Source organism: Dromaius novaehollandiae, chromosome 4, assembly GCF_036370855.1.
Source record: "Dromaius novaehollandiae isolate bDroNov1 chromosome 4, bDroNov1.hap1, whole genome shotgun sequence".
In the NCBI taxonomy this organism is placed as follows: domain Eukaryota; kingdom Metazoa; phylum Chordata; class Aves; order Casuariiformes; family Dromaiidae; genus Dromaius; species Dromaius novaehollandiae.
This window is the reverse complement of record NC_088101.1, coordinates 42,424,837-42,449,760: the sequence shown is the minus strand read 5'-3', so window position 1 is coordinate 42,449,760 and position 24,924 is coordinate 42,424,837. Positions and strand designations below refer to the sequence as shown.

Sequence of the window (24,924 nt, the reverse complement as noted above, 5' to 3'; positions counted from 1 at the left end):
TATCGTAGTGGCAGTGCCCAGGGCCAACTGCACTTCTGCATCGCTGGAGGACAGACTGCGACGACAAGCAAAAAAAGTGGCGAACTTCGTCAGCCCAGTCCGAGGCCTCCCGACCGGTTCAAGAGCTGCTTGGCTCGTGATGTAGTCCCTACAAGGCGAAGAGGACCGAAAGAGCGTGCTCAGCGTCATCGGCGTGTGGGAAGGCAGTAACATTTAGAAATTTGCTGTCTGGAGAGAAGGCAGCGGCTACTGCTCGTGTTATAAGCAGGAAGGCATGGAAAATACTGGTGGCTGGCTCCCAGCTAAATTAGGGCAGCCAGGTTGGGCAGCCAGCACAGAGCAGATTTTTCGAAGTACAGAAATTACTCTGGGAAGCCCCCGTAATGGTCAAATACTAAAACCAAGTGATAAAATCTTTTGCAGAGCATCAAGCATAGATTTTTTGCAGATTTCCCTGTAAGGATTTGACCCAGACCAGTTAAAGCGTAGACTATTAGTCAGCATGTTTAGTCATGAAGCAAACATTTCTCTCCATCCTTTTGGAGTACACTTTCCAGATGGCAGCTCAAACCCATCTCCTTGAAAACACAGTACAAACCTTCAAAAGTAATGCTTCGTATTTTGAAAATCAAATCTGCATTATCCATAATAATGATATACAGCTTTTCTTGAGAGTTAAGTCCTCAGGCCCATAGACTCTGTAAAGCTAAGACTATATCATACATCAATCATTTTAACATAAATGTCTGTACATGTGACATTTAGAGAGATGAACTGCAGAATGTCTCTATGGAAACAGTTTAGCTGTAGTGCATCCAAGAGGAACAGCATCCCATACTATAATCTCATATGCAGCTTGAAGAAAAAGAAATGCTTTTTATTCTAAGAGCAGTATGAGTTTACATGTTACGTTATTTTATTAAGAATATTTAATACAAAATGTTAATCTTTTATATTGAACTACCTGCATATAGAAAATAAGTGTACACACAGTAATGAAACTAGCATGAAGTGACATTCCTTCAAATGTGCAGGGAGAAAGAGGTGTTTTGAGTTTTGACCTCAGGATGCTCTTGATATTGAACAATGTGTTGTGACCCAAAATCTTGTCTCTGGTTTCATTTGGAAGAATAGATCTCAAAGGAGTCATCAGTAATCAGTTCTCCATCCTGTTTGAGCTGATATGCATCTATTCCTCCCTGTTGCTTCTTCAAACCATGCAGGTTTTGCTGCGTTGTTTTCCTCATCAACACTGAACCTGAAACAGTACTGACAGTGCAGATGAAACACGTTGAATATGGAGAGATTCTAATTCATTGATTTGCGCTGTTTGGCTTCCTTGAAATCATAGGTTGTTGGAGGTGAAATGTGTATGGGAAAGGAAGTCCATGATATTTCCTAACATGGAAAATGACAGCATTCATACTTCAGATTTCAGAGCCTTCTATAAACATAACAATATTGTACATGTAAAGATTGTCTTTTGTTGCAAAATTCTCTACAAACCAGCTCAGAGAATATTTTGTTCTTTGCCAAATCACAGCAGCTTCTGCAGTAATGACTATAATGGAAAAAAACAAACTGGGATATACTGGAAGATTTAAAAAGTGATCATTTTACAATCCCATATCTCTTAAAACTGAAATGACTGGAGAAAGAAGTAAGATTAAGATGGAGAAATAAAAGATACATTGCTTTAAAATACAGAACTGTTACGTCTAAAAATAGGCATGCGATCTGGCATTCTGGAGAGAAACATACTGGCTGCTAGGTAGCTCATTGTATTAAAAATAATATTGTATTGCCATGTTGTTGCAAATGGTTTCCTCTGTACTTTGCATTTATCTTTAGTTCTTCAGATATAGTATTCATTACCCCAAAAGGCTGTACTTAATCTAAATTAAGGAAGAGGAATACCTAGGACAGATGTTGTAGGAAAGGAGCATGAATAATAATTCAGATGAGAAGGAAGAGGCTGTATTGGTAGGATGAAAAAGAATGAAACAGGTAAAAGGGTATAAGAGATTGCATATAGGAGGATGATTTATGTGTAAACCATATGAACAGGAGGTTTTAAGAACCTGCTGGTGAATTAGTGAATCTTCATTCTTTCCAAAGAATGGGTTACTACTGTCCTTCCAGTTTCAGAGATTTGAAACTGGAGCAGAGAGTTTAAGTGACTGGATGGTGCTGTTTTCGGTTGCCAGCACGTGAGTGAAAGTGGGAGCTTGTGGTTCTCAGTCATTGGCTGAGTGTACTCATCTCCTGCAGGATGCTGTTCACGGCTGCTGCTCATGCTGCTCACAGGTTGGCCAGAATTTCAGAAGTTAAAACAAACAAACAAACACAAAAGCAGAAGAAAATAATGGCAAATGTGTAATTTGGGTATTCATTTACATTTTCAAAGCTATGTCCAGGAGTGAAAAGGGCTAGAAAATACTTAGGTTCCTCTCTTCCCTCCATTGCTCTTCTCCCATATTAGTTTTGATATTCCTGTGCCCCTAAGCTTAGAAAGGAATATCACTGGCCAAGGAATATGGGTATATAAAGAAGTGACATGAGCAGAAGTTGACTTTAATGGATGCAGACAGCAATATCACAAAAATAGTTTAGAGCAAAAAATAAATACAGACATTACAGGCTAAATATAGGTAGGCAAAGTACAATAACCAGGCTGGAATTTGGTCAGACAAGTAGCATTGTTCAGCCTATTCTTTCAAAAAATTGCCCTGGAATTTTTTATGACCACAGAGAAAGTACCCTTTCAGCTCAGCCATGCCCTTTAGTGCTCCACTACAGCTTTGGGCTAGTAATGATTTAGAAGAAAGAATACTGCTAACCTGGACAACAAACATTTTCTTTGTGTCCTCTGAAACACAAAGAAATGTTTGTTTTCCAAACCAATCCGTAGCCATTCCACCCTTGATTATTCTGTGAAATCTAGTAGGGTGGTGGGGTTGTACATCACAGAGCTGAAAAAAGGAATGTTTCTTGATATGTTATCTTTTAAAGATCCATATATGAAAGTTAGAGGCAAATACCTCCTAAATTAACAGGATATTCCATTTATAGGATATTCCAATTTTGTTGAATTCCAGCCACTTTCCACTCCAAAAACTTTAGCAGTACAACATTTAAAGGATGAGTTACCTGTTATGAACATGAAAAATAAAGGAAATATTATTGTTATAATCACATTTTAAAAACTTCAAGAAAACTCAACAGTCAACATTGTGCATCAGTGGGACCACATATTTAAATTTCTAGGGTCCAAAGGAAATCAGGAGTGAAAAACATTACTCCAAACCCTTTTATACCCCCCTCCAAATAATCTCTTAAAGAGTTATAGTAGGAAGATTGTATAGGTTACAAGATTTAGAAATGTTATAGCGAAAGAAACTGCTAGTAGCTTAAATTGGCTGGGTTTCAGCACTGCTTGATTGTAATGGTCAGGTAATGGTAGTGTCTACATGGAAGAACTGCACATTGTAAAACAGCGTAATAACTTATTTAACCCAAGCGACTCAGTGCCAATAGCAATATAAGGTGAGAAAATAGAAATAACTCTAAGACATTTGAAAGAAATATAGTGGAGTAAAAGCTTCTTGCTGAATTATTTGCTGTCAAAATCACTGTAAGTCAACACAGAATCCAGAAGGTATAATTGAGAGAGCTATTTACTTTGCATTATTTATCCTTAAAGGTATGAGCATATCTTAGGCACTTCAGATATTTTCTGCATGCCTATATGTAAATATGCATGAAATTCTACTGTCAGGTTGCAGTACCTATTTACCCTTATTTTCTCTGGTTTTAGCTGTGTGACTTTGCTGATATTTTGCACCCTGTGCTGTTAGTAATTGGAATATAGGAGATAGCTCTCACTGTGAGCCGTTTATAGTGCTGTGTTGGTCAAATGGGCCAGAAAAAGCTGGTGCTCCTCGCTAATGACCACCCCTCCTTTCGAGGGAGCCCCCAGAGTCTGATAATGTGCATCTCTGGCAACTCCTTTAAAGTGCAAAACAATGTAACAGGGGTTTGTTAAGCAACAATAGCCACATATGTGCTAATATTATTGATACGCTTCAATTTAGAGTTTGCTTGAATTTATCTTTCCTGTTTGGGAAACATCCCTTCAGTCAAATTTGAACTGGAAAAGAGAGAAGAGCTTTTGTGGCCAGGGAGATTTCTTACAATCCCTTTTTCCCTGAGAAACTAGTTTTGGAAAAAGCAGGTAATATGAAGGCTCTTTTTGTGATGGTGGGCAGGTATCATGAATTCTTAACTCCACAGTACACATTTTAGACAAAGAGTGAAGAAAAGTGGTGGCCAATGGAAAAGAAATCCACCCATATGGAGTTTTATAAACTTAAGTTGGACCCATGTGAAACATAAACCAGTTCCTTAGTGATAAATTTCCCTTGGTATTAATCATGGAATTGGGAATTTCTCTATTAATTTGAATTACAGCAAACATGTACATTTGATTATTTTATACTTAGACGAAGCGAGAAGTCAGAAGTCATAGCTTTGCCGTTGTCTCACTGTTTAATCCTGCGCAAGCCCTTAACTTCTCCCCGCCTCAAGTTTTCCATCTGTATAGTGACAATGCTACGTCTCATTTTGGAAAGCACAAATAGAAAGCATACTCTGTAGTTGCTTAACAGCATATTTCATATGAGATTCTAAAAGCCGCTAGCTGTTTTTCGCTTTTGACACGAGAATATATGATTCTCAAATGCTATAAAATTCCAAGGGCTTTTCTTTTTTTTTTTCTTTTTTTTTTTTTTTTTTTTAAGTGTAGAAAATGGGAATTTCTTCAGTACATTTGCATGCAGCACACTAGAGGGCCCTCCGGAGTTAGAAATGGATGGAATGTACTTTTAGAAGGCACATACTTCACAGGACTTTTCATTACAGAATTTAAAATAGAAGTTTCTTTTTTTTTTTTTATAACGTGAGGTTCATGTAAGTTTATAGCAGTTCATATGCAAACAACCTCTCAGTACAGTTAGCTTCCTAACAGTATTTAGCTTGCAATGAAATAACTAAAATGTGGACCATACTTAAAAATGAAATATGTGCTAGAATACTTGGAGAACGTCAGCTTTTACTAAGTCATTTGTATTAACCTAAGGAATTTACCAGAACAAAGGATGAGTCAAGCTGAATAGGTAAGAGATTTTTTATTTTTCTTGTAAGAAGTATACAATGTGTGCTTACTCTGTCTTTGTTTCTTTGAGAGGATGTATAAGCCACTGTCATTTTGTTTGAAAAACTATAGCCCAGATCCTATTTTATGGCTTCACAAGTCTGTAAAGATTAACCATCTTTCATCTTTAATTTGGGCTTATGAAGTGTATGAGCTGTATTCCTATTAAACCAGGGAAATTTGGCACTGCTAATATGTTCTTCAGTTTGTGAATATGTGCATATTAAACTGCTATAGTTACTGGTTAGTTAGTATAATTTACATCATTAACAAAAACCATGAGGTTTAGTGAGGACTTTGTCTCATAAAAAAAGAGTTGATGATGATCTGGGTTTGACAAGCTTTTCTGCTAATGTTGGAATACAATTGAGACTGCCAATTAAGCCTGTATTTCATGATGTTGGTATTTAATTAATTAACTGTAATTAGAAAGTGAAAGATGTATACTAGCACATCTCTGGATGCATACTGGCTGTCTCATTTAGAACTTCTCTGTGCCTCTTAGACATTAGATTCACAGATGCCATATTACTTATGTGAATAATGAAATGCTCCTACTAATTCTTTTCTTTTTGGCAGTTTCAGAGAACTTCAGCTATTTTAGACCACAAGTCAGTAAACTTTGCTTACGTAGTTGCCTCCATTCATTCTCTGAAGCCAATCACTTCTCCTGTGGTGGCTGATAAGAATTTAACAGCTTGTTGAGGTGGAGTGTCAGCATCCTTAGTACTAAACACATTCCCAGGATTATCAGTAGCCTCTGTCCATCACCCATGCTGGAAGCTATTTGGAAAAGGAGAAGTAGAAATCGGGGAAGGGAAATCATGCATCATCATCCTGGCTGGAATGTACTGAAGACTTTATGCTGTTTTCATCATGTGGATTTGCTAGAGAAATGACCTTCTTTGATCAGCCAGGGAAAACCAAGAACTGGTTAATTTGCCCCCTGTGCCCACCACGAGTGCTGAGGCTCTGGACTTGCAGGCGCCCAAGGACAAGGAGGAATCTGCTAGTGGGCATGGCTTGCGTGATCTACTTGGGCTTCCTCGTCAGTCAAGTGGGTCACGTTTTACCCCAGCACAAAGGAGCACACTCAAAGACCCGTTCCAGAAGTCTCCAAGATGCAGCCCAAACTCCTTTTCTGGGCATCCCACTGGATGGCACCCTATCACCACCCAATTTCCAGGAACCCCAGCTGGGTGGCAATGGGACCTCAGTGCCGCCCAATGTAGTTTATATCACCCTGCGGTCCAAGCGCAGCAAGCCTGCCAATATCAGAGGCACCGTGAAGCCAAAGCGCAGGAAGAAACATGCCATCCCTTTGTCCTATGGGCAGCGCTTTCCAAAAGCTACTTTCACTGGCCAAGAAGAGACCTTTGTCCAGCAACGGGGAAGGGCCATGCGTGCTGCAGGCACAGTGGGAGCAGCGATAGCTCCGGAGACGAAGAGGCACCAACTGAATGAACACAGGGATAAAAAAATGGCAATCAGGGGGAGGGGTCACTGGAGACCTGGGGGGATTTCTGGAGGTATAAAGGCACAGCCCCAGGCTCAGGAAAGTAACATCAGGATTTACAGCAAGAGCTCTCCCTCTTGGCTGAGCAAAGATGACATCCTAAGCATGCGTATGCTGGCAGATGCTCCAATAGAGAGTATCCAAGAAGTGCCTTCTCATAACGTCGTCCTGGTAGTATTTGAGAGGGGTTCCCACACCCCAGGAACCGCTTGTAATCACGGGCACTGTGGCACCATCAAAAGACCTCTTGACATGAGTGAGGTGTTTGCCTTTCATTTGGATAGGATCCTGGGGCTAAACAGGAGCTTACCTTCTGTGAGCAGGAAATCGGAGTTCTTCCCAGGTAATGCATTCCTATGATTTTCAGCTTCCAGATGGGGGTGCTGAGGTTTCCCTCCCCTTCCCACATTAACGGTGGGACAGCAGCAGGCTTTAACTCCCGCTAGGCTAGAACTAATCCTATTGTTATAGGGGAATAAAGCTGATACCTGTACATAACTTCTGCAGTGGTATTGTCCCGTCCAAAGGGATGCAATACCCTGAAGTTTATACCCAATAGGATAACTGAATTGCTGAGAGCAATAACAATTTACTCTCCTCAAAGGACTGGAATGAGGAAAAAAAGGGGGTCATTTGTAGGTAGCACCACATTGTACAGACTGACTAAAGTGAAACTGGTAAAAAAAAAGCCAGAAGAATATCCTGTGATTTGGTAGGTATTTCTGAATATTTTTTAGTGTTCTCTCCTCTCTCAGATGTCACTTTAACAAAATAGTATTGAAAGTGAGCACAAGAATTCATCTTTCTCAAATAAATGGTGGGAAAGAAGTTCTGTATTTAGTCAGAGAACCTACTCTGAGAGGTAGAGGGAGTTCCTAGAGTAAGTGGATGCAGCTGTGATGGTACTAATACATAAAAAAAGTTCTTCCCTCTCCCCTGATAATTCAAGAAATTTACTATATCTCAGTGAATCCTGCTTGACGTTTTGAGGCTCATTACACGTATCTACACATATATATTATGTGGACAAAGAAATATACACAATAGACATTGGAATATACTTGTAGCATGACTGATGTAAACAGATTTCAATTAAAAGCTTGATTTTTTTTTGTCCTAAACTGAAATTAAAGATAGATTTCAGACATGCAATGTGAGATAGAAGTAAGCCTACTTCTAACCTTGCTATCTTGTTAAATACATCTTTGGTCTAACTGCTATTTTTATACCTCACAAATCACAATCCAAAAAGGCTACGTTATATTTTAATGAAACATTGCTAAATTGGGTAGCTGTTTGTTTTTGCTGTTCATTTCTTGCTGCTGAAATTAGCTTATACAAAACATTTTTAATATTAGTCTGTACTTCTTCAAAGAAAGAGTAAAGCCAAAATTACTTTCTAAAATCTGATAGCCAGAAGAGGACCTAGTGATCTCTGATTTGCTCCTGCTTTGTAAACCTTCCCTTTGGCAGCCTGTACAACAATGTGAATGAATCTCTAGGAATAACGGTTTGGTGCTTTTGAGTATTATTAATACTTGCAGAGCATGGAAGATACATTAGGCAGAGTTTATTTTTAGGAACAAGATACATTGGTGTAGAGCTGTTGTAAGGAATTAAGGTAGAATTCCTCAATTAGAGGAATTCTGCACAGCCTGGCTGTGCAGATGACAGACTTCAAGCCTCCTGAAAATTTCTATTAGGCTAATTGAGCATTGTGTTGCTTACTTCTTTCACCATTCAACATGTTTTGAGCTGTCTGGGACAGAGGGAGTCATTCTGCTCTCTTTAATTCTCTTTTCCTCATAACTGGTTATGTTCCTATAGCAAGAAGAGTGTTGCTAGGTGATGAGAAGAGAAATAACATTCTTTATTTTGGTCTCATTTCATTTTTTCCAGCTAAAGGGTGAACAGAGAATTTGGAACAGTTACTGTACCTTGTCTCTCTCCATTCCTTTAGCCTGGAAACATCCTGGAGCTCAGATGCCTACTATGTAGTTGAGCTCATTAACATTAGCAAGCATTTATTCAGCGTATTCTCCTAATTTAACTATATATTTTATTAGAAAACATCTTTGTGCAAATGAACAAAGTGTGTCCTTCAAACCAATATGAACAGTTAACAAGTTCATTTCTGTAACATGCATCCGAGTTTAGATGGGCACTCCAAATGCTTTTACAGGGCTGCTTGTGTGAATCATGATTATTCATATGGGAAAGAAAGCAATGCAGGATTAGAGACTGTGCATGTGTATGTACACAATTTCTGGGCTGAGATCTCTCTCTCCATGACACATCCCTTTAGCTTGCCTCAGTTGTGATGTGATATAATGAGACATGTTTGATGTAGCATTAAAATCTTAAAAAATGGGCTTCTCAAAACTGTCATTCATTTTGTCAAAAGCACTTTCAAAGAAGCACTTTGTAAATCCCCATGCAAATTTGGCTTCCTTTATTCCCACAATTCCCCCACTGACTTTTTAAAGTCTGGCACAATACTGCATGCAACTCTTCTGTCTACTGGCCTTCCCTGGTTAATTGTAAACCCTTTGCAGTGTTAACTGATTTTAAAATGACTTATGTACTTTATCATGCCAGATTTTTCCATCCATGTAACTTTCACTCATATTTTTATGACTGATTGGCCAGACATAAAAAGCCTGGGAAATACAGATGGGTGAAGCCTTTTAGAGTTCCATGTTACAGACTAAGAAAGTATGGTTCTGGGCATATGCAAGCAGATATTAGTTATTAGCAATGCTAAATACAAAGTACGAAGAATTTTGTGAGCTCTGTAACGGCTAAGAACAAATAAGGCTTGGCCTGTAAAGGAACAAGAAGTTATCATAAAACTCTTGTCTATTATGGAGAAAGTGGTAGATGACTCTTGTGTGTTCCAGTTCTGGGACAGTCACATTAATACCAAAGGCCTGAGAATCCTTACTTGATCATCCAAACCTAAGAAACAGAAGAGACTCACTTAGGTGACCGTGCTTGGGGTCACAGCTTGAAAGCACAGCCCAAACCTAATGAATTTGCACAGAAGCTAAGTAAAATGGCTGCACAAGTTGTCTCTAGATCAGCACCAGCATTTGCAGAGCAGGGCGATGTCAATGTTAGGGCCTGAGCCACCGTTGAAGATGAGCTGCAGCGGGTGCTCCCCAGCTCTGCATCTGGCAGCAGGAGGGAGGGACTCGGGCTCTTTGGATCCTCGCACCACGGCCAAGCTTCATAGCTCAGCACAAACCTGCTTGCTGAATTACACCTCTTGCTTCGGGACTGAGTTACCCACATGCTGCCCAGCACCCACAGTTCTCTGGTGTGGTGAATTTGGCTAAATATGGTTGATCCTGTGCCAAGAGGAATAAGCACAGGTATACTCGGTTCAGTGGGGCTTTTTTAGCTGCAGATCAAAACCGCTGTTTGCTTAGAACAGCTTTTATTTTAACATGCAAGAAGTTATTCCTTTGAGTAACACCTTTCATGGTTAGTTTTGTGCAAATACATGCAGGGCTTAGGTGTGATAGATGGCTCTATTGATCACACTTGTTTTGCTTTACTGGCCCCTGTATGATGATAAATGGAACCATAGATTTTTCTGTTACAGCTTGCACTCTCAGCCTGCCCTTACCAGCCCATCAAAACTTATGCAAAAGCAGGCAAAGATGTTAGGAGCTATTAATATCAGGGCAAAGAATAAGGAAAACTAACACTGCCTTATACATTCAAATTGTTCCAAAATGCTTCAACTGATCTGTTCAGGTTCTGATTATCAACCTGAAACAACTTATGCCCATAATGTTGTACCTCTCAGAGAGGTACCACAGGCTATATTCCCAGTATTTTTTTTTCCAAGTAAAGAACTCCATGTATAGACAATAAAGCAGTCCATAGTCTAGAGAGCAACTGATGCACATTTCACACATTCCTCAATTTGGACAGCCACATGCATGCGGGACAGAATAGTTGCAAATAAGGTACAGAGGCAAGAAAGGAAAAAACAAATGACTTATCTTCTCTGTGCCTTCTGTTTCTGTTCCATATATTTTCTCCCTCAAAACTTGACCTAAAACAAGCTCTCAAATTCAAGCCATGTTTTATTATGTATAATTCTCCTTCCTCTGTGCTCTTTATGTCAGTCCCTGTCATCCTTCCACACTAAATTATCCCCTAATACTGACATGTGGGCAAAAAAAAAAAAATTTGGCAGTGGTAAACTGTACTGTGCTACAGCAAGAGATGATGAGTTTGAGATAGAGCTTTAAGTATCATTTGAAACATTTGCTTTTTTTATTGAGGCTCTCTCAGACATGTTTGAAAATGCTTTTCTTGTGAGAAAGTTAGAGAAAATGCTTTAGATATGCAAGAGTCACATTTGCAAGAGCGTCTGTGTAGTTAAGAAGCATACAGCCCATCCACAGTGGAGTGCGGATGTCTCAGACGATGCCTCTGTGGAAGAAGCTATGTAGTGATACATCAACTGTGAAGGTAGCAGCCTGAGTGTCTCGGGCAGTCTAGCCTCAGCAACGTGACATTGCACCTCTGTTAGTTTACTCAACTTAGGATACGCTGAGTCAGTGGCTCCTAATGGGCCTAACGTTTTTAGGAGTATTTTGATGCTTAAAAATCCATATGAATTACCAGGAAGATGGTTAAAATACCAGTTTTGAAAATCTTTTCCACACAATTTTACAATCTTTGTCTTTCAGTACCCAACTAGGTATATGTATCTAAATGGCAGATTAAAAGCAAAAAAACAGGTTAACCAGCACTGGGCAAGATTCACTAGGTACCTCTTAATATTTACTTTTCTTATGGTGAGTTTCTGAGGAGTTATTTCAGTCTTTGGGTACTTCATTACCAGAGAGCCGTGGTACCTTGGATAGCCTCGAGCAGCAATCCAGCTGCAGCGACAGAAAAGCACTAAACCTTTGCACTACCATATAAGACTGATTAGGAAAGAGACCGACCAGGACACACTGAACTTATTCTCAAAGGTGCTGAACCTCCTTGATCTCTGCTGTACCAAACTCCAATTCATAGATAAGCTGTACTTTTCATTACTCAGTTAACTTCAACTCTGTCCTCAGGAGGTTTGAATCAGAAGAATTTCACTGACTTCAGTGGGGTAAAGCCAATTCATGCAACTGTTAATCAAACCCCTTATCTGTTGTTTTTCAGCATCTTCATGTCTTTCCTGGGAGTGTCAGCAGTCTGAGTTACTGCTCTTTGCTGAAGCTGCTGTTCCATATTCCTGTAATGCAGTTTATGTTACAAAGTTGAAAGGTTTTATTTTGGCTCATCTTTTTTGCTCCCATTTCCTCTGAATCACAAACATTTCCTGTATTTAGCCTTGGTCTTTTTTAAAAAAATCTTTTTTTATCTTAATGGAAATTGGCAAGATATTGTTCATATTTTTGAAGTATTTATGTTACTATTGTTTGTCATGTCTCTTTTGGGTAGGCAAGATATGTTGTTTTGTTAGAAGACTGTTGATGTATTTGTTTTGTGGAAAAGTTCAGGAATACTTGTATAAGCTGTTATTAGGGATATAAAAATAATAGATCAGTTTGGGTTCTGAAGAAAATTTTGGAGTGCAAGTAAAATTTCCTAATGCTTATATAGACTTTCTGCAAGCAGCTTGGAAAAGCAGCTTAGCCAGTAGCTGCACTGGCTTGGCCAAAGTCAACAATATCAGTGATGGAGCTAGTCAGAGTGAGAGATCCCAGAGTGAGAGATGAGGAGAGAGCCAGGATTTCCCAAATCAGATTCCTGAATCTGTATTCAGGTTCCTCAGTAAAGAAGTTTGATTTGAGATTCTCAGCACTTTTCAACAGAGGAAAGAAGGTGATGCAAGATGCTGATAAAGGTAGTACTGATGATCATAATGGGATGGAGAGAGATTGCTGTTCCTAAGAGAAAGACACCTTCTAGGTTGCTAAGGAAACATCAGACAACCACGAGGAGAGTTAAAGAGCTGGTGGAGCTACATGCTGGATTGGTTTGAGAAGGTCCACCTTATATGTGTATGCCATGACAGAGAGAAATTTACTGTCCGATTTTGGAGGGGAGGCTGTTTCCCTCTGCTTTTCCTAATGAAGCAGATCACATTTCTGCTTGCTTGTGTGCAAGGTCTATCAGGTTCTGTCACCAGAGACAAGATCTATCTTTACATATGATTCATTGTTGATTAGGAGCAAAGATCACGTCTTAGCTTTGTTTTAGATCAGTCAACATCATCAACATATATTTATTAGTTCTTTTATAGGGAAAGCTTATTTTAAGTTGTTTGCAGAGATTTCTTCCTATTAAAAAAAACTTCAGACGCCAAGTATTTGAATTCACCAGAACTAAGGTGCTTAATGGTTGCAGGTTAGAGCAGAATATTTATATGAACTTATAGAATTAGGCTAAAATATCTGCTATATAAAACAGATATCATGTGTGTTATAGCAGGGTAGTATAAAAATACTTTTCTAGGTGTTTATTCATGCTAAGCTCACTCTCCAGCATTCCTATATATCACCTCAGAGCTGTGAAATCGTACATTATAGGCCTAAAATACTAAAGATGACAAAATAAATCCACTTTGAGTGCAGGATTTGTAGTCTCTTTGCCACACAGATGAAGAGCTTTGAGCCAAGTTTTCAGCTTTCGTAAATCATCAGTTTGTAGGAATCAGAGGAATATTACAGCATTGATTCACAGTGTCATTGTAGGCTCTTAATCTACCTACCAACTTTTTAATAGTTTGGTTTAGTTTTTTTTTATACGTTCGTCTCTTTTTTTCAAACGGAGAAAACCTTCTGTACACTGAAGACATTCACCATGTCTGTCTTTTCCATTCCCATGGTGGCTGGTTTTAGGTGTGGAATAAGACTACATTAACCAAAGGATGTCAAATTATTAGGCCTTGGATTTTTTTCTGGCACTTCTGTAAAACATCTGTAAAATGGTATAATTATTGATGCATAGAGAATGATCAAGTCTGACATTATTCCAACATAGTAATGATTCTATTTTTCCTTTTCTCAGACAGTCAAGCCTGTCCTGTCATTCTCTGGGATCCCACACTGAATCCAACAGATAGTATTACCCATTCTTCAGTGAGATTAACGTGGGGGAGATACCAGCAACTATTGAAGCAGAAATGCTGGCAGAATGGTAAAATACCCAAAGCTGAATGGGGCTGTACTGAAATTCATCATCATGAGTGGTCCAAGATGGCACTCTTTGATTTTCTTCTGCAGGTAAAATATTCACTGAATGCAAATATCACCTTTGAAAGTCATTGAGCACAAGTGGGACTTTTAGAAAAGTTACTTTAGTTTATTTCCTTTTTTTAATTGGAGAAAACATGTATTTACCCAGTTTGAGCTCGTTTCTGGTGGTTTCTTAATTTTGAAGAACTTAAAAACTCAACTTATAATTAGGGACAAAGGTCAGGAACTTGATCACCTCATTTGCTGAAAGAGAAGGCAAAGGCTTTTGTCTCAAGTTCTCCGTTTACTTCACCTTTGAGGTGGGCATGCTGTTCCTCTCCTAGAGCTTAGCCCTCAACTACATGACCAAAAGTCATTGGTTTTTGATGCCTCCCTGCATCTCCACCTCCATCTCTAGTGTAATTTCTGGAGTGAGAAAGGGTTCAGATGCTTCGTTTTGGTTAATTGAAATGCGAATCAAGAGAACAGTTGTATTGGTTAGTTCTATTTAAAAAGTTAGCAAGTGATTTAGCATTTTGATTTAATATGAGGAAAGAGCAAAGCAGTAACTGATGAATAACATGGCTGCTCTTCTTCAATTAGGTATTGGGCATAATTATTAGCTCACCAGATAACACCACACTAGGAGTTTGTCCAATGGTATGTGACCACAGTTACCACAGTTGTGGAGGGTATTAACACACTCCCTGTATTAATAAGGAATGAACTGGACTGCCCAACTGGATGTTAGTGTTATGCCTTCAAGATATTGCATTACTTCAATTCGTCCCTGCCTGCCAGACAGTTCTGGGTGACTGAGCCTCCTGCAGCACTTACTACTTTATGTAGTGCTGTTTGTATTTAAAACTACAGTGAACCTTTATTTGCACTCTATTTGATTGTTCGTATAATTCATCTTTTTTTTAATGGAGTTACATTTCTTGAGATGCAAAAATCATGACTTTGCTTATGCATAGCCTGTCCCTCCCCTTTTCAATTCTGTTATAGGATGAATGGATGTTTCCATTTTTTAGAGTTATATTTTTGTAGACTTGTTAAATATAGAGCATGAAATTCTCGTCTAAAAATAGATTGTCACTTGTTTAATGACTCCATCTTCAGTCTCACTATGAGTAAGTAATTTTTGGAATCTGGTATAAAGTCATATGTGGGTTATACTGATACTAAACATAGTAATGCCCCTATAGGAACAGTAGAGAATGCGTTTAACATATTTTCATGCCATTGTTTTCTTGTTTAACAGCTTAAAAGATTTCATGAGTTCTGTGCTGGCTTCTAGTTTTAAGGGCTCTATGAGAAGTTTTTAAACCTCATAATAGAACTCCTGTTAGCCAGAAGGAGAGAGAGATCAATTATAAAATAAGGTAACAGGATTGGACTATGCATGGAATAAACAAAACAAAACAAAAAACAAAAAAAAGAAAGAAATTACCCTTTAAGAATATTTGGTAACCCCCAGAGTGTCTTACACCTCCAATTGCCTACCAGGCAAGAATGCCTACCAGAAAGTGAGAAAGTGGGGATGAAAGTAGGTCTGATATTTCTCCAAGCTTTAGTGTGTAACATTAAAAGTCATCGGTGTTCTAGTACTTTTATGTATCAATTCATTAAGAAGCTTTGGTTAATGAGTAGCTCACTAAATGTCTTGCAAATACTGCTCTTGGATACAGATGTTTGAATTGCTATCACACCACCAGGCAGTTGGCTTTCAATGAAAATCTAACATTTTGATGATTTTGTGAGAAAGGGGTGCATGGCTTTAATCACAGGGAGGTTTTCCTATCCATAGTTATTGCCAGATTGATCTATGTACCTCTAGACTGGAAAAGGCTGAAACCTACTCACATCTCCTTGCATATGTGTGTGCATACATTTATATACATAAAAATCAAAGTAGCTTTAATTAAGAGATTGCTCCAGGAGCTCCTTACTTAATTACCGTATCCTGTTCAGAATCTGCATATATCAGTAAAGTAGGGACAGCCCTTGTGGAATCTTTGTGGACTGAATCAGAAAAAAATTACTGTTTGCAAAGAGATACTTAAAAAACCCACAAATTAAAAAACCTCACAGGAATACATTTCTATGGGGTATTTTCTTTTGTTTTTCCTCTGTATATTTGAGATCAAATCAGAATGAATGATGCAGATAACTGTCAGTTACTGTTCTTTCACAGCAGTTTATAAGAACTGATTCATGAGGCAAGATTAAAATACATGTGTAATGTGCCTAACCAGTGACTATTGCAGAGATGCAGTAACTGGCTTAAATTTTCTGAGGAGTATAAACACCAAGGAGGCAGAGGAAATGTTTAAGTTGATTAAAGGAGACATCAGTGAGAATAACAGTCTGAAGTTGAAAGAAAAAAATTGGGCTGAATATCAAGAAAAATATCTTTACAGTGTAAAGTGTGACCTGGTAAAGCATGCAATATTCTTCTTCTGAGAAAATCCATGCTCCATGAATCATTTGAAAATACAGAGTAATGGTAAAAAAATATTCTCTATTAAACATGCTCTTGTCAAAAGAATAGGTCAGGTGGCCTTAATAGATGTTCCTAATTTCTAATTTCAAATACTCAAACACAGAAGTAGGCTGAAAAATGCTTACATTTGACCTTCACTTGCCATGTACAAGAACTCAGGTAAAATAAGGGCATAAGTAAAATAGCTTCTTTAGTTTTGGACCTCTTATATACATAAATATATGACATAAAAATCAATGATAAACCATTAAGGTTGCAACATAAAGATTAAATATTAGGACAGGATGGAATGAATATTGTAGCAATGCAAGATATTATAAAGATGCTATCTTTAAGAACATGATCTCATCTACTTAGTGCACATAGTGAAGTGAAGTGAGGATGAATTAGGCCTATATGTTGAAGAAGCCTGTTTGTAGGGCCTCTGCTTAATTTTTCAGGCAGACTTTGAAGTGAGTGGAATGAGAAATTCAATGAGATAGAATACCACAAACAATGGAGAATCTTGTACCTGAAGATGCTGAATGCTGCCTTAAAAAAAAACAAAAACAAAAAAAACCAAAAAACAAAACAAAACACGAAGAAAGTCTATTCCTTTCCTCAGAATTTTTCCACAATTGAAAACATACTCTGCCACCAAGACCATTGGCAACAGTGCTGCACACCTGAGAAAAAATCAAACTCTAGCCCTTTTACTTGATGAAAAGTGACCTGCACCAACATGCACCTAGTTTTGTATCAGGAGAACAGTCATAACACCTGATTTCACTGGTATCACAGAAATAAAACTGTAATTTTAGGAGGCCTTCTGTCTATGTGAACATTAGTATCTTCATACTCACAGCAGCTTAAAGAGTTGGCTATATACAGTGAACAAGAAGGATTAAAAAAATAAAAGCCATTGATTAGCTACTCATTAAGTTTTAGATCTACCTTACCTCTATAAACATCTGCCAGGAATCAGGAGGAGCAGAGCTGCTCCCAAAGGGGAGGCAAGCCAGGAGCTGAGGGTACCCACACCAACTGGGCACAGTGCCCCAGCACTTGAGCCAGGCAAGCAGAGCAGCATGGTGACAGCAACAGGTCCCACCAGTGGTCCAGGGAGCATCAGCCAAGGACCAGTTAAAAAGTCAGACCCAAGGTCAGGCCAAGAAACCCAAATGGCAATTCAGGATCAACAAGTAACAAGACAAGAAGCAGGTACACCTCCAGCATAACTCAGACCAGGGCTAAGGGCCCAGGCCTGAGCTTAAATGGTGCTGTGGGCTCATGGGCAGAGGGTGCATGAGTGAGGGACCAGGTGAGGCTGTTCAGGGCCATTAAGGCCCATTGGTGCCCTCAGAGCCCTGACCTTCTCAGGCATCTACTCTCAACTAGTCAATAGAGGGGACCTTCAAAGAGTGATTTATCCTTCCCATTTTAGACAATTATCCTAAAATAGCGTCCTTTTCTCTGGAAGTGCCTATTTCTTTCCATTGTTGATGGAAATACATAAATGACTAGGTCGGAAGAGATGCTTAACATTTACACTACTAAAGTTAGATCAGATGTATTGCTTCCTGAATGAGTACTGTGCCATGAATAAGCAAGGGTTCACATGGGAAACGATAGTCTAGACCACGATGTCTAGACTATATAAAGTATGTAAAGTATATACCCCAGGGCAACTCAGGGAGACTTCTTTGAGGTTATAAATGCAGGCTCCATTCTTGCATTTTGTAGCCTCTGGTGCTTTACTGTTTCCCCTACTAATCTTTTAAATTATTTCTTTTTGTGTAATATTAGTCTAATAGAGTCCACAAAATGGAGATTCTTCATGTGCGTTAGACTGTGCTATTTCTATTGTACTCCAGCAGAGAGAATGTAAAAAAGCTACAGCCTTTTGAAAAATCTTGAACTGTATCCACCATCTTGTTAGTCCAGTTACACAGTGGTATTGTTCCATACTTTCAAAGTTTCACTGACATAACAAATCATGGCTATAAAACAGATACAATATACAGCCTGGAAAATTGCTTGTAATGGTACATGAAGTATGGGGGCCATGTCTTTATCTCCCTTTCACTGCTGACTTAAGTTTTAATTGTTCTGAGCTTGTTTTCCTGTCAGCTGTGTTAGTCAGAGATACCTTTAGTGACACTTTGCCCCAAATGCTTTGATATTGTTTTCATTTGGCATTCTGCTGTACTTGATTTCAGATCTATAATCGACTAGACAGAAATTGTTGTGGATTCAGACCTCTCAAAGAAGATTTCTGCGTGCAGCAAGGACTCAAGCTGAAATGTAGTGATCAAGATGCTGTTGAGCTGACGCACATTGTTCAGAGAAGGCAGGACCAAAGGCACTTGGTTTTTATAGACAATAAGGGTTTCTTTGACCGAAGCGAGGACAATCTCGACTTCAAAATACTACAAGGAATCAATGAGTAAGTTTTAAGTTATTAACTTTGTAAAAAGGATGATAAATTTTTCTCAGTTTTTCAGTTAGAAGCAAAATCTCTCCTTAACGTTTAGAAGGAATAAAGCACTGTTCACAGAGGGTGCCTGGGTTCTAGGAGCAGAAGGGGAAGAAGCAGCCTGTCTTTCTCCCTAAGCTGCTTAAAAGGTATTATTATATTGTCAGTGTTGCATTAGCTCCAGGTTTCTTCTACCATTTTTGTGGGGAGGTTTAATTAGTTAGTAAAGCTTAACTATTTTTACTCTAAACACACTTCTAATATATTACTGGCAGCATCCACAAGTTGCTGGGCCATTACAGAACTGATTTGTGCCCTGCGCACCTTTAGAGGTGTGACTGATCTAACACAGATAAAACTGAACTCCACAAATGTAAACTTGCTAACGTGGAAAGCTTCTCTGTAAGCACTTTGCACTGTTACCATACTATAATTTAACAGAATGGGACATTAAGTTGCTGGAATAAGTATCACCAGCTGAAGCCCCATCTTGTGAAATAGATCTAGAGGATGTGTCTAAAAATGTGTGATTAATCTCACTGATGTAAAAGAGACAGTTGTGTATAGTCAGGCTTGCATCGACTTCCTTTGCTGAGTCACCGTCTATATTCGTGGAATTGATTGCTAGACCACAACATAAATATTGCAATTCAGAGTGATGAGAAAGCTAATGAATTTCTTTGTGCTTTTCCAGATTCCCTGAATCTGCAGTTTCAGTGCTGAGGAGCCAGCGTTTACGTGAGAAGTTGCTTCAGTCTTTGTTCCTTGACAAAGTATACTGGGAGAGCCAAGGAGGCAGGAAAGGAATTGAAAAACTTATTGATGTAATAGAAAGGAGGTCCAAAATTCTTCTTACTTATATAAATGCACATGGAGCCAAAGTATTACCCATGAATGAATGAAACATGCTTGTTCCTAACTGCAAGACAGTTTTTAAAAAAAATTACATGAGACAAAAACTGACAGTAAAATTGATTTTCTTCATAGGCTTATTTAATTTTTATTTTTCCAAACTTGCAAGCTTATTTTTAAATAAGAAAACTTACATGGTTTAAAAGCATCAGCATTTAAATATCAGCTGCAACTCAACACAGTGAACTCAGTTCTACATCACCAGTGAAATGAAATGAAAAATAACCAAATAGTATAATAAGTAATGCAGTAATATGCACAGTGAAGACTCCTCTTGTTAAACTGTTCCAGAATTAGCAGCAGAATTTTCAGTACATTAGTCTGGATTAGTCTAACTTCCCTCATTCAAGTCAGTGAAACTTTTATTGCAAATTTAAATGGGAACAGAGATTTGTCAGCACTTAACACATTGATGAAAATTGCCATCTCATCTGTCTGCTTAAACATACCTAGTGTAGGAGTTTGCCTTTTTGATTAAGAACACTAAAATTACAATATTTCCTAAAGCTTATTTTATTTTATTTCATTTTGATTTTTTGAAACCTGAGACCTAAATTTAGCTGTTTTAAAAGCAGGTATATTTCCATTGAACATGAGAGAAAGTTAGGAACATGAGAAGAATACGCTGTAACAGATAATTCATTTGATCAATACAGTTTCTACCTGTCCAGTATAGTCTGCAATTGGTCATGAGTCACTTGTTATGATGTGCTATTTTAAGTACAAGCTGTTTTGATGAGTGAATAGATCATCTGGTATTTTCCAGCTATTGATTAACTGGGTGTTACTCACAGAATCATCCTTCAGTACAACCAGCTTTCTGTAGGAATTCAGCTTTAGCTTTGTTTGAATATGCTGCTACATGAGTGTACACATATTTTGGTTTTGCAACATTCTTGACAATCATTTTCTAGAACATTATCAAAAGGCAGACCTAATAGGGATGGGTCATAAAAATTAGAACAGAAAATGTTGTTTGTGCTGTTTGCTCAGCTCTAGCCAGCAATTTCTGCTTTTCCATTAAGATTGACCACTGCGTGATGATTCTAGCTGATGACTTGCCCCAAGTATTCCCATAGCTAAGGTGGTTAGAAAACCTTGGATAAGCGCTTTGGATTCACAGCCTTGATCTGAGATAGCGTAACTTAGGTTGTTCCTATGTCTCATGGCTGCTCCAGAAATATAGTATCAACTGATACAGTCTATTATAACATATACCTTCTACCTACCTGTTTAAAAACACTCTTATTTTCTGTAAATTTTCCAGATAACAACAAAAGTTATATTCTTTCATAGCTACTCCTGTCTTTATGTATAGTAACAAAATATATGATGTATAACATTTAAAAATGTTTTCAGAAGTGCTTATGTAAAAGGATTTCTTGTCATTATGAGAAACTAAAATGTTTTGTGTGTGTGTTAATGAGGGTGGGTGAATTTAATGTCTTAAACAACTACGATTCCATTGCAGATAAAACAGATTCTCATTCTTAGTATATGAACAGCTATTAACAATAATTGCATTACTAGAAGCAATAGATATCATCATATGGCGAGCTAAGGATACTTAATAAAATTTCAGGAGCTTGCTCATCTAGATAATCTTTTTTTCTACTCTGTCGGTAAAGGCCAGATTCATTGGCATTTTAAAAACTTCCTAGAACTAAACTATTGCCTTGAGAAGACATGTTTTAGAATGCTATGGACTTTTTGGTGAGACTGAGGTAAAATTTTATAGGATTTAGATATTACACCTTTTTTAAAATGTAAAACCTATTAGCCAGGTAATTTGTACCATGGAAACAAAAATAGTACTGTAGTTTGCATTGGGACCAGAACCTAGCAAAAGAAGTAATCCTCTGGATCCATTTCAAATAGAAATTCCCTGTTATATTTAGCATAAATTCCACTCTTTGGTGACTGTCATGATCATTTTCTCCCATTTTCTAGCCTATCTCAGTTTTCTTCCTGCTAGATACATGTTTGGTTGGATTATCACACATGCTAGGAGTGAGATAAAGGCACGATTCTCAGCTGCACTGATCTTAGCCAGAAGAGGGCCAAGTGAAGCTACAACAGTCTACCTGATCATGAAAAAAACTCTCATGAGAACTCTGTCTTCTAGCTTCTTCTCTTCTGTCTTTAGACATCACATCCTCATGTCCAGTCATCCTCTCATATTGCCCAGTTATTATCAGACTTGACCAATTGCCCAAGAAGAGAAGAAATTAGAAACCGAGATATTTTTGTTTTCAGGTTAAGTCATCGTCATCCATTTCTGTGGTGATAACTTGATGCATTCTTCTCTGTTTCCTGTGGACATGGACTAGTGCTTCCTTGAGCATGATACATGCTTTTTCATTTGGCTGGAAGTTTCAGTGCCAGTCCTCTAAGCTGTGGTGTAATTGCCACATAGTAAGGATGAGTTTCTCTCACATCCCTGAAGCTCAGCAGGAACACTGTTTCCCAGTAACCCAGAGCTTAGGAGGTCCAAGTAACTACGATAATGGTACAGAATTTCACCAAGCATGAGAAAGCTAAGTGTAAAGAGTGGATGTTCTGGAGAGGAATCATGCAAATGAATTTCCTTAAGAAATTAATGGTGGTTATTGGTAGACCTTTTTAGTGGCAGAGACATACAGGTGAGCACACTACATGCTGCTCTCACCTTCTGATGGTGCCTTCGCATTACTGTATGCATAGCTTGAGGCCTTACTCGCTATGCTGCATTCACATGCCATATTTCTTACTCACGCAAATGCTCCCATTGTCTTCAGGAGGTTAGGAGAGGCTGTGTGAGACTGGGCGGTAGGACTGGGTTGTAAATTACTTCTAGTTCTATAATGCTGGTGACCAACTCTGGAAAGTGCCTTTTTTCCTAAATGTTTATCCTGTTGTTGTATAGCTTGGTACTTGAATCCAGCATTGTTAATAATAGAAAGTATGACTGCCAGAGTGCTTATGAATACATAATAGCAAAGTATATACATATATATTTTTTTGCAAAAATGAAGAGTGACAAAATTCTGTACTTTTTAAGTGCATTTGTAGAAATGTTTCGGTAAAAAGTACAAAAGAAGCACTTTGCATAGCTTGTTTATTAGCTGCTACTTTGTTCAAGAAGATATCTGTTCTCTCAGCAGAAGGACTAAAGCTTATAGAGAAATCAGCCCATTTCCTTTTAAAAGAGCATGGCATTGGGCTGATATTCCTGCACTGAAGCCGAAGTAATACTAATTGATAGGAAAAAAACAAAGAAGCCTTACTCTACCTATGGTGGAGATCGACAGAGAGCCAAGGAACTGTGTTTTAGTCATCTGTGCTGGGCTGCCTTCCATTTATGGGCATATGGGAATCAGGCACAGATTCATGCTGCACATTACTCGGAAGGGTGTAACCAACGGCAGCAGTCCAAAATCTGTGGGTGGGAAAAGAAGATTATGTCATTCTTGAATCTGCCTAAAAGCCAGAACCACATAAAATGGAATTACTAAGAAAGTCAAGAGAGGTTGCCGATTTCATAACATTGGAAGACAGAGCTTGATATAAGTAGCACAGGCACAGATGCCTTAAAATTCCTCAGGAACTTGCCAGCAAATCAATAATCTTAAATGTTTCAGAAGCTGAGGACATGAAAATTTTTGTGGAGCACTGTGAGAGCAATTTTCTCCTTTTTTTTTTAATATGTATTCTGTAATGCATTATATTAAAGATAAACTTCATGGTTCCAAAATAGCAAATATAGATGTAGGGTACATAAAGGGACAAGCTTTCAGTAGCAGTTCCGGGAATACTTTCATGCATTTATGTGTATGCGATGCACACATACGTGTACAGGTACATAAACCTTAGCTTGTTTCTATAAAGCAGTCAGTGTGGCTAAAAAAGAGTGAGTGGTTTATACAATTTGCTTTTTACATGTAGAATTGTATTATTTGCAAGCATAAGTCCAAGTCTGGATATACACAAGTTGAAGTTTAAACCAAAAATTATTGTGGATGCATTGCAACTTTTGTTTTCAAAGCATTAACTCTCCTTTTGCTAACACTTCTGTATGATATAAAAAGTATTCTACTTACAATTGTAAAGAAAAATGACAATATGTTTGTAATCTGAGCTAAACTGCCAGACGACACAGTGATACTGACTGTGAGATGTTTTTATGGAGTTTTACATTAGATATTGAATTTCAGTTTTCTTTTGGATTTTGTGCATTTTAAAAGTCATCATATTTGTCTTTTTATTATCAGTGCTGAAAACAATATTGCAAATAATGAATTGTTTAGACAGCTATCTCTGCTGCTGTGGTCATATAATGTCCAGGCATATACAAAATAAAATGATTATCTTCATCAGAATTTTCAGTTCAGATCTCTGATTTGCAATAATGAAATGATAATACATTTTATTGTAATATGTGGATCATTAGAGACTTTTTAAGAAGAACTATGGCCTTGAAACTGCTTTTTTAGAGAAACAATCCAAGTCAGATTATGAAGCTCTTCCTGTGGAAACATTTTCTAGCTGTTTACTCACGAGACTTGTAACTCTTTTTTTTTAAGTGGCTTTGCTATAGCAGTGGAGCTTCTAGTTTCAGCAGCACTAGTATTTACTGTCTTCTTTAGTCATCCTGAGAATGGCTCCTTACAAAAACAGTGAACAGAAAAGTCCATGTCCATTTATGATGCCAGAATAGGATTATTAGTAAATGACTGGTAAACTGGCAATAGACAGTAAGCAAGTACAGGAATAGGAGAAAGACACTGAAATCTGCATGGAACAGAGACACACACAGAGTTAAAGGAGCTCAAGAATTTTTGGTCTCTGAAGTTTACATTTTTTTCATGATCCAAAAGAGACTAATAGGAAACACAAAGATGTAAAATATCTTTAAATACTCTCTTTCCCACAAAAAGTAATTTGATTTGTTTATAAAAATATTATTTATTTTTTCACATTACTGCATACTTCAGGCCAAATTCTCTCAAATACATTTCTGTATAATCATTATACTTCTGCTGAATTATCCCATTTCCAGGTAAAACAGAGATTATTTCAGTTAAATTAATCCAGATTCTCAGAGGTTGGACAACTGAATTCTAAGGTCAAAAGGAGATTTTA

At 38.0% G+C, this 24,924-nt stretch overlaps 1 protein-coding gene across 1 annotated transcript; it reads left to right on the top strand.

Annotated features, from left to right (window-relative positions):
* The first annotated feature begins 4,821 nt into the window (after positions 1-4,821).
* Positions 4,822-24,161, top strand: GASK1B (golgi associated kinase 1B). Its single transcript, XM_026120222.2, has 5 exons — positions 4,822-5,174; positions 5,792-7,071; positions 13,764-13,978; positions 18,635-18,861; positions 19,586-24,161. Exons 2-5 carry the CDS (start codon positions 6,075-6,077, stop codon positions 19,791-19,793), a joined length of 1,647 nt encoding a protein of 548 aa, XP_025976007.2. The 5' UTR covers positions 4,822-5,174; positions 5,792-6,074; the 3' UTR covers positions 19,794-24,161.
* The last annotated feature ends 763 nt before the right edge of the window (positions 24,162-24,924 follow it).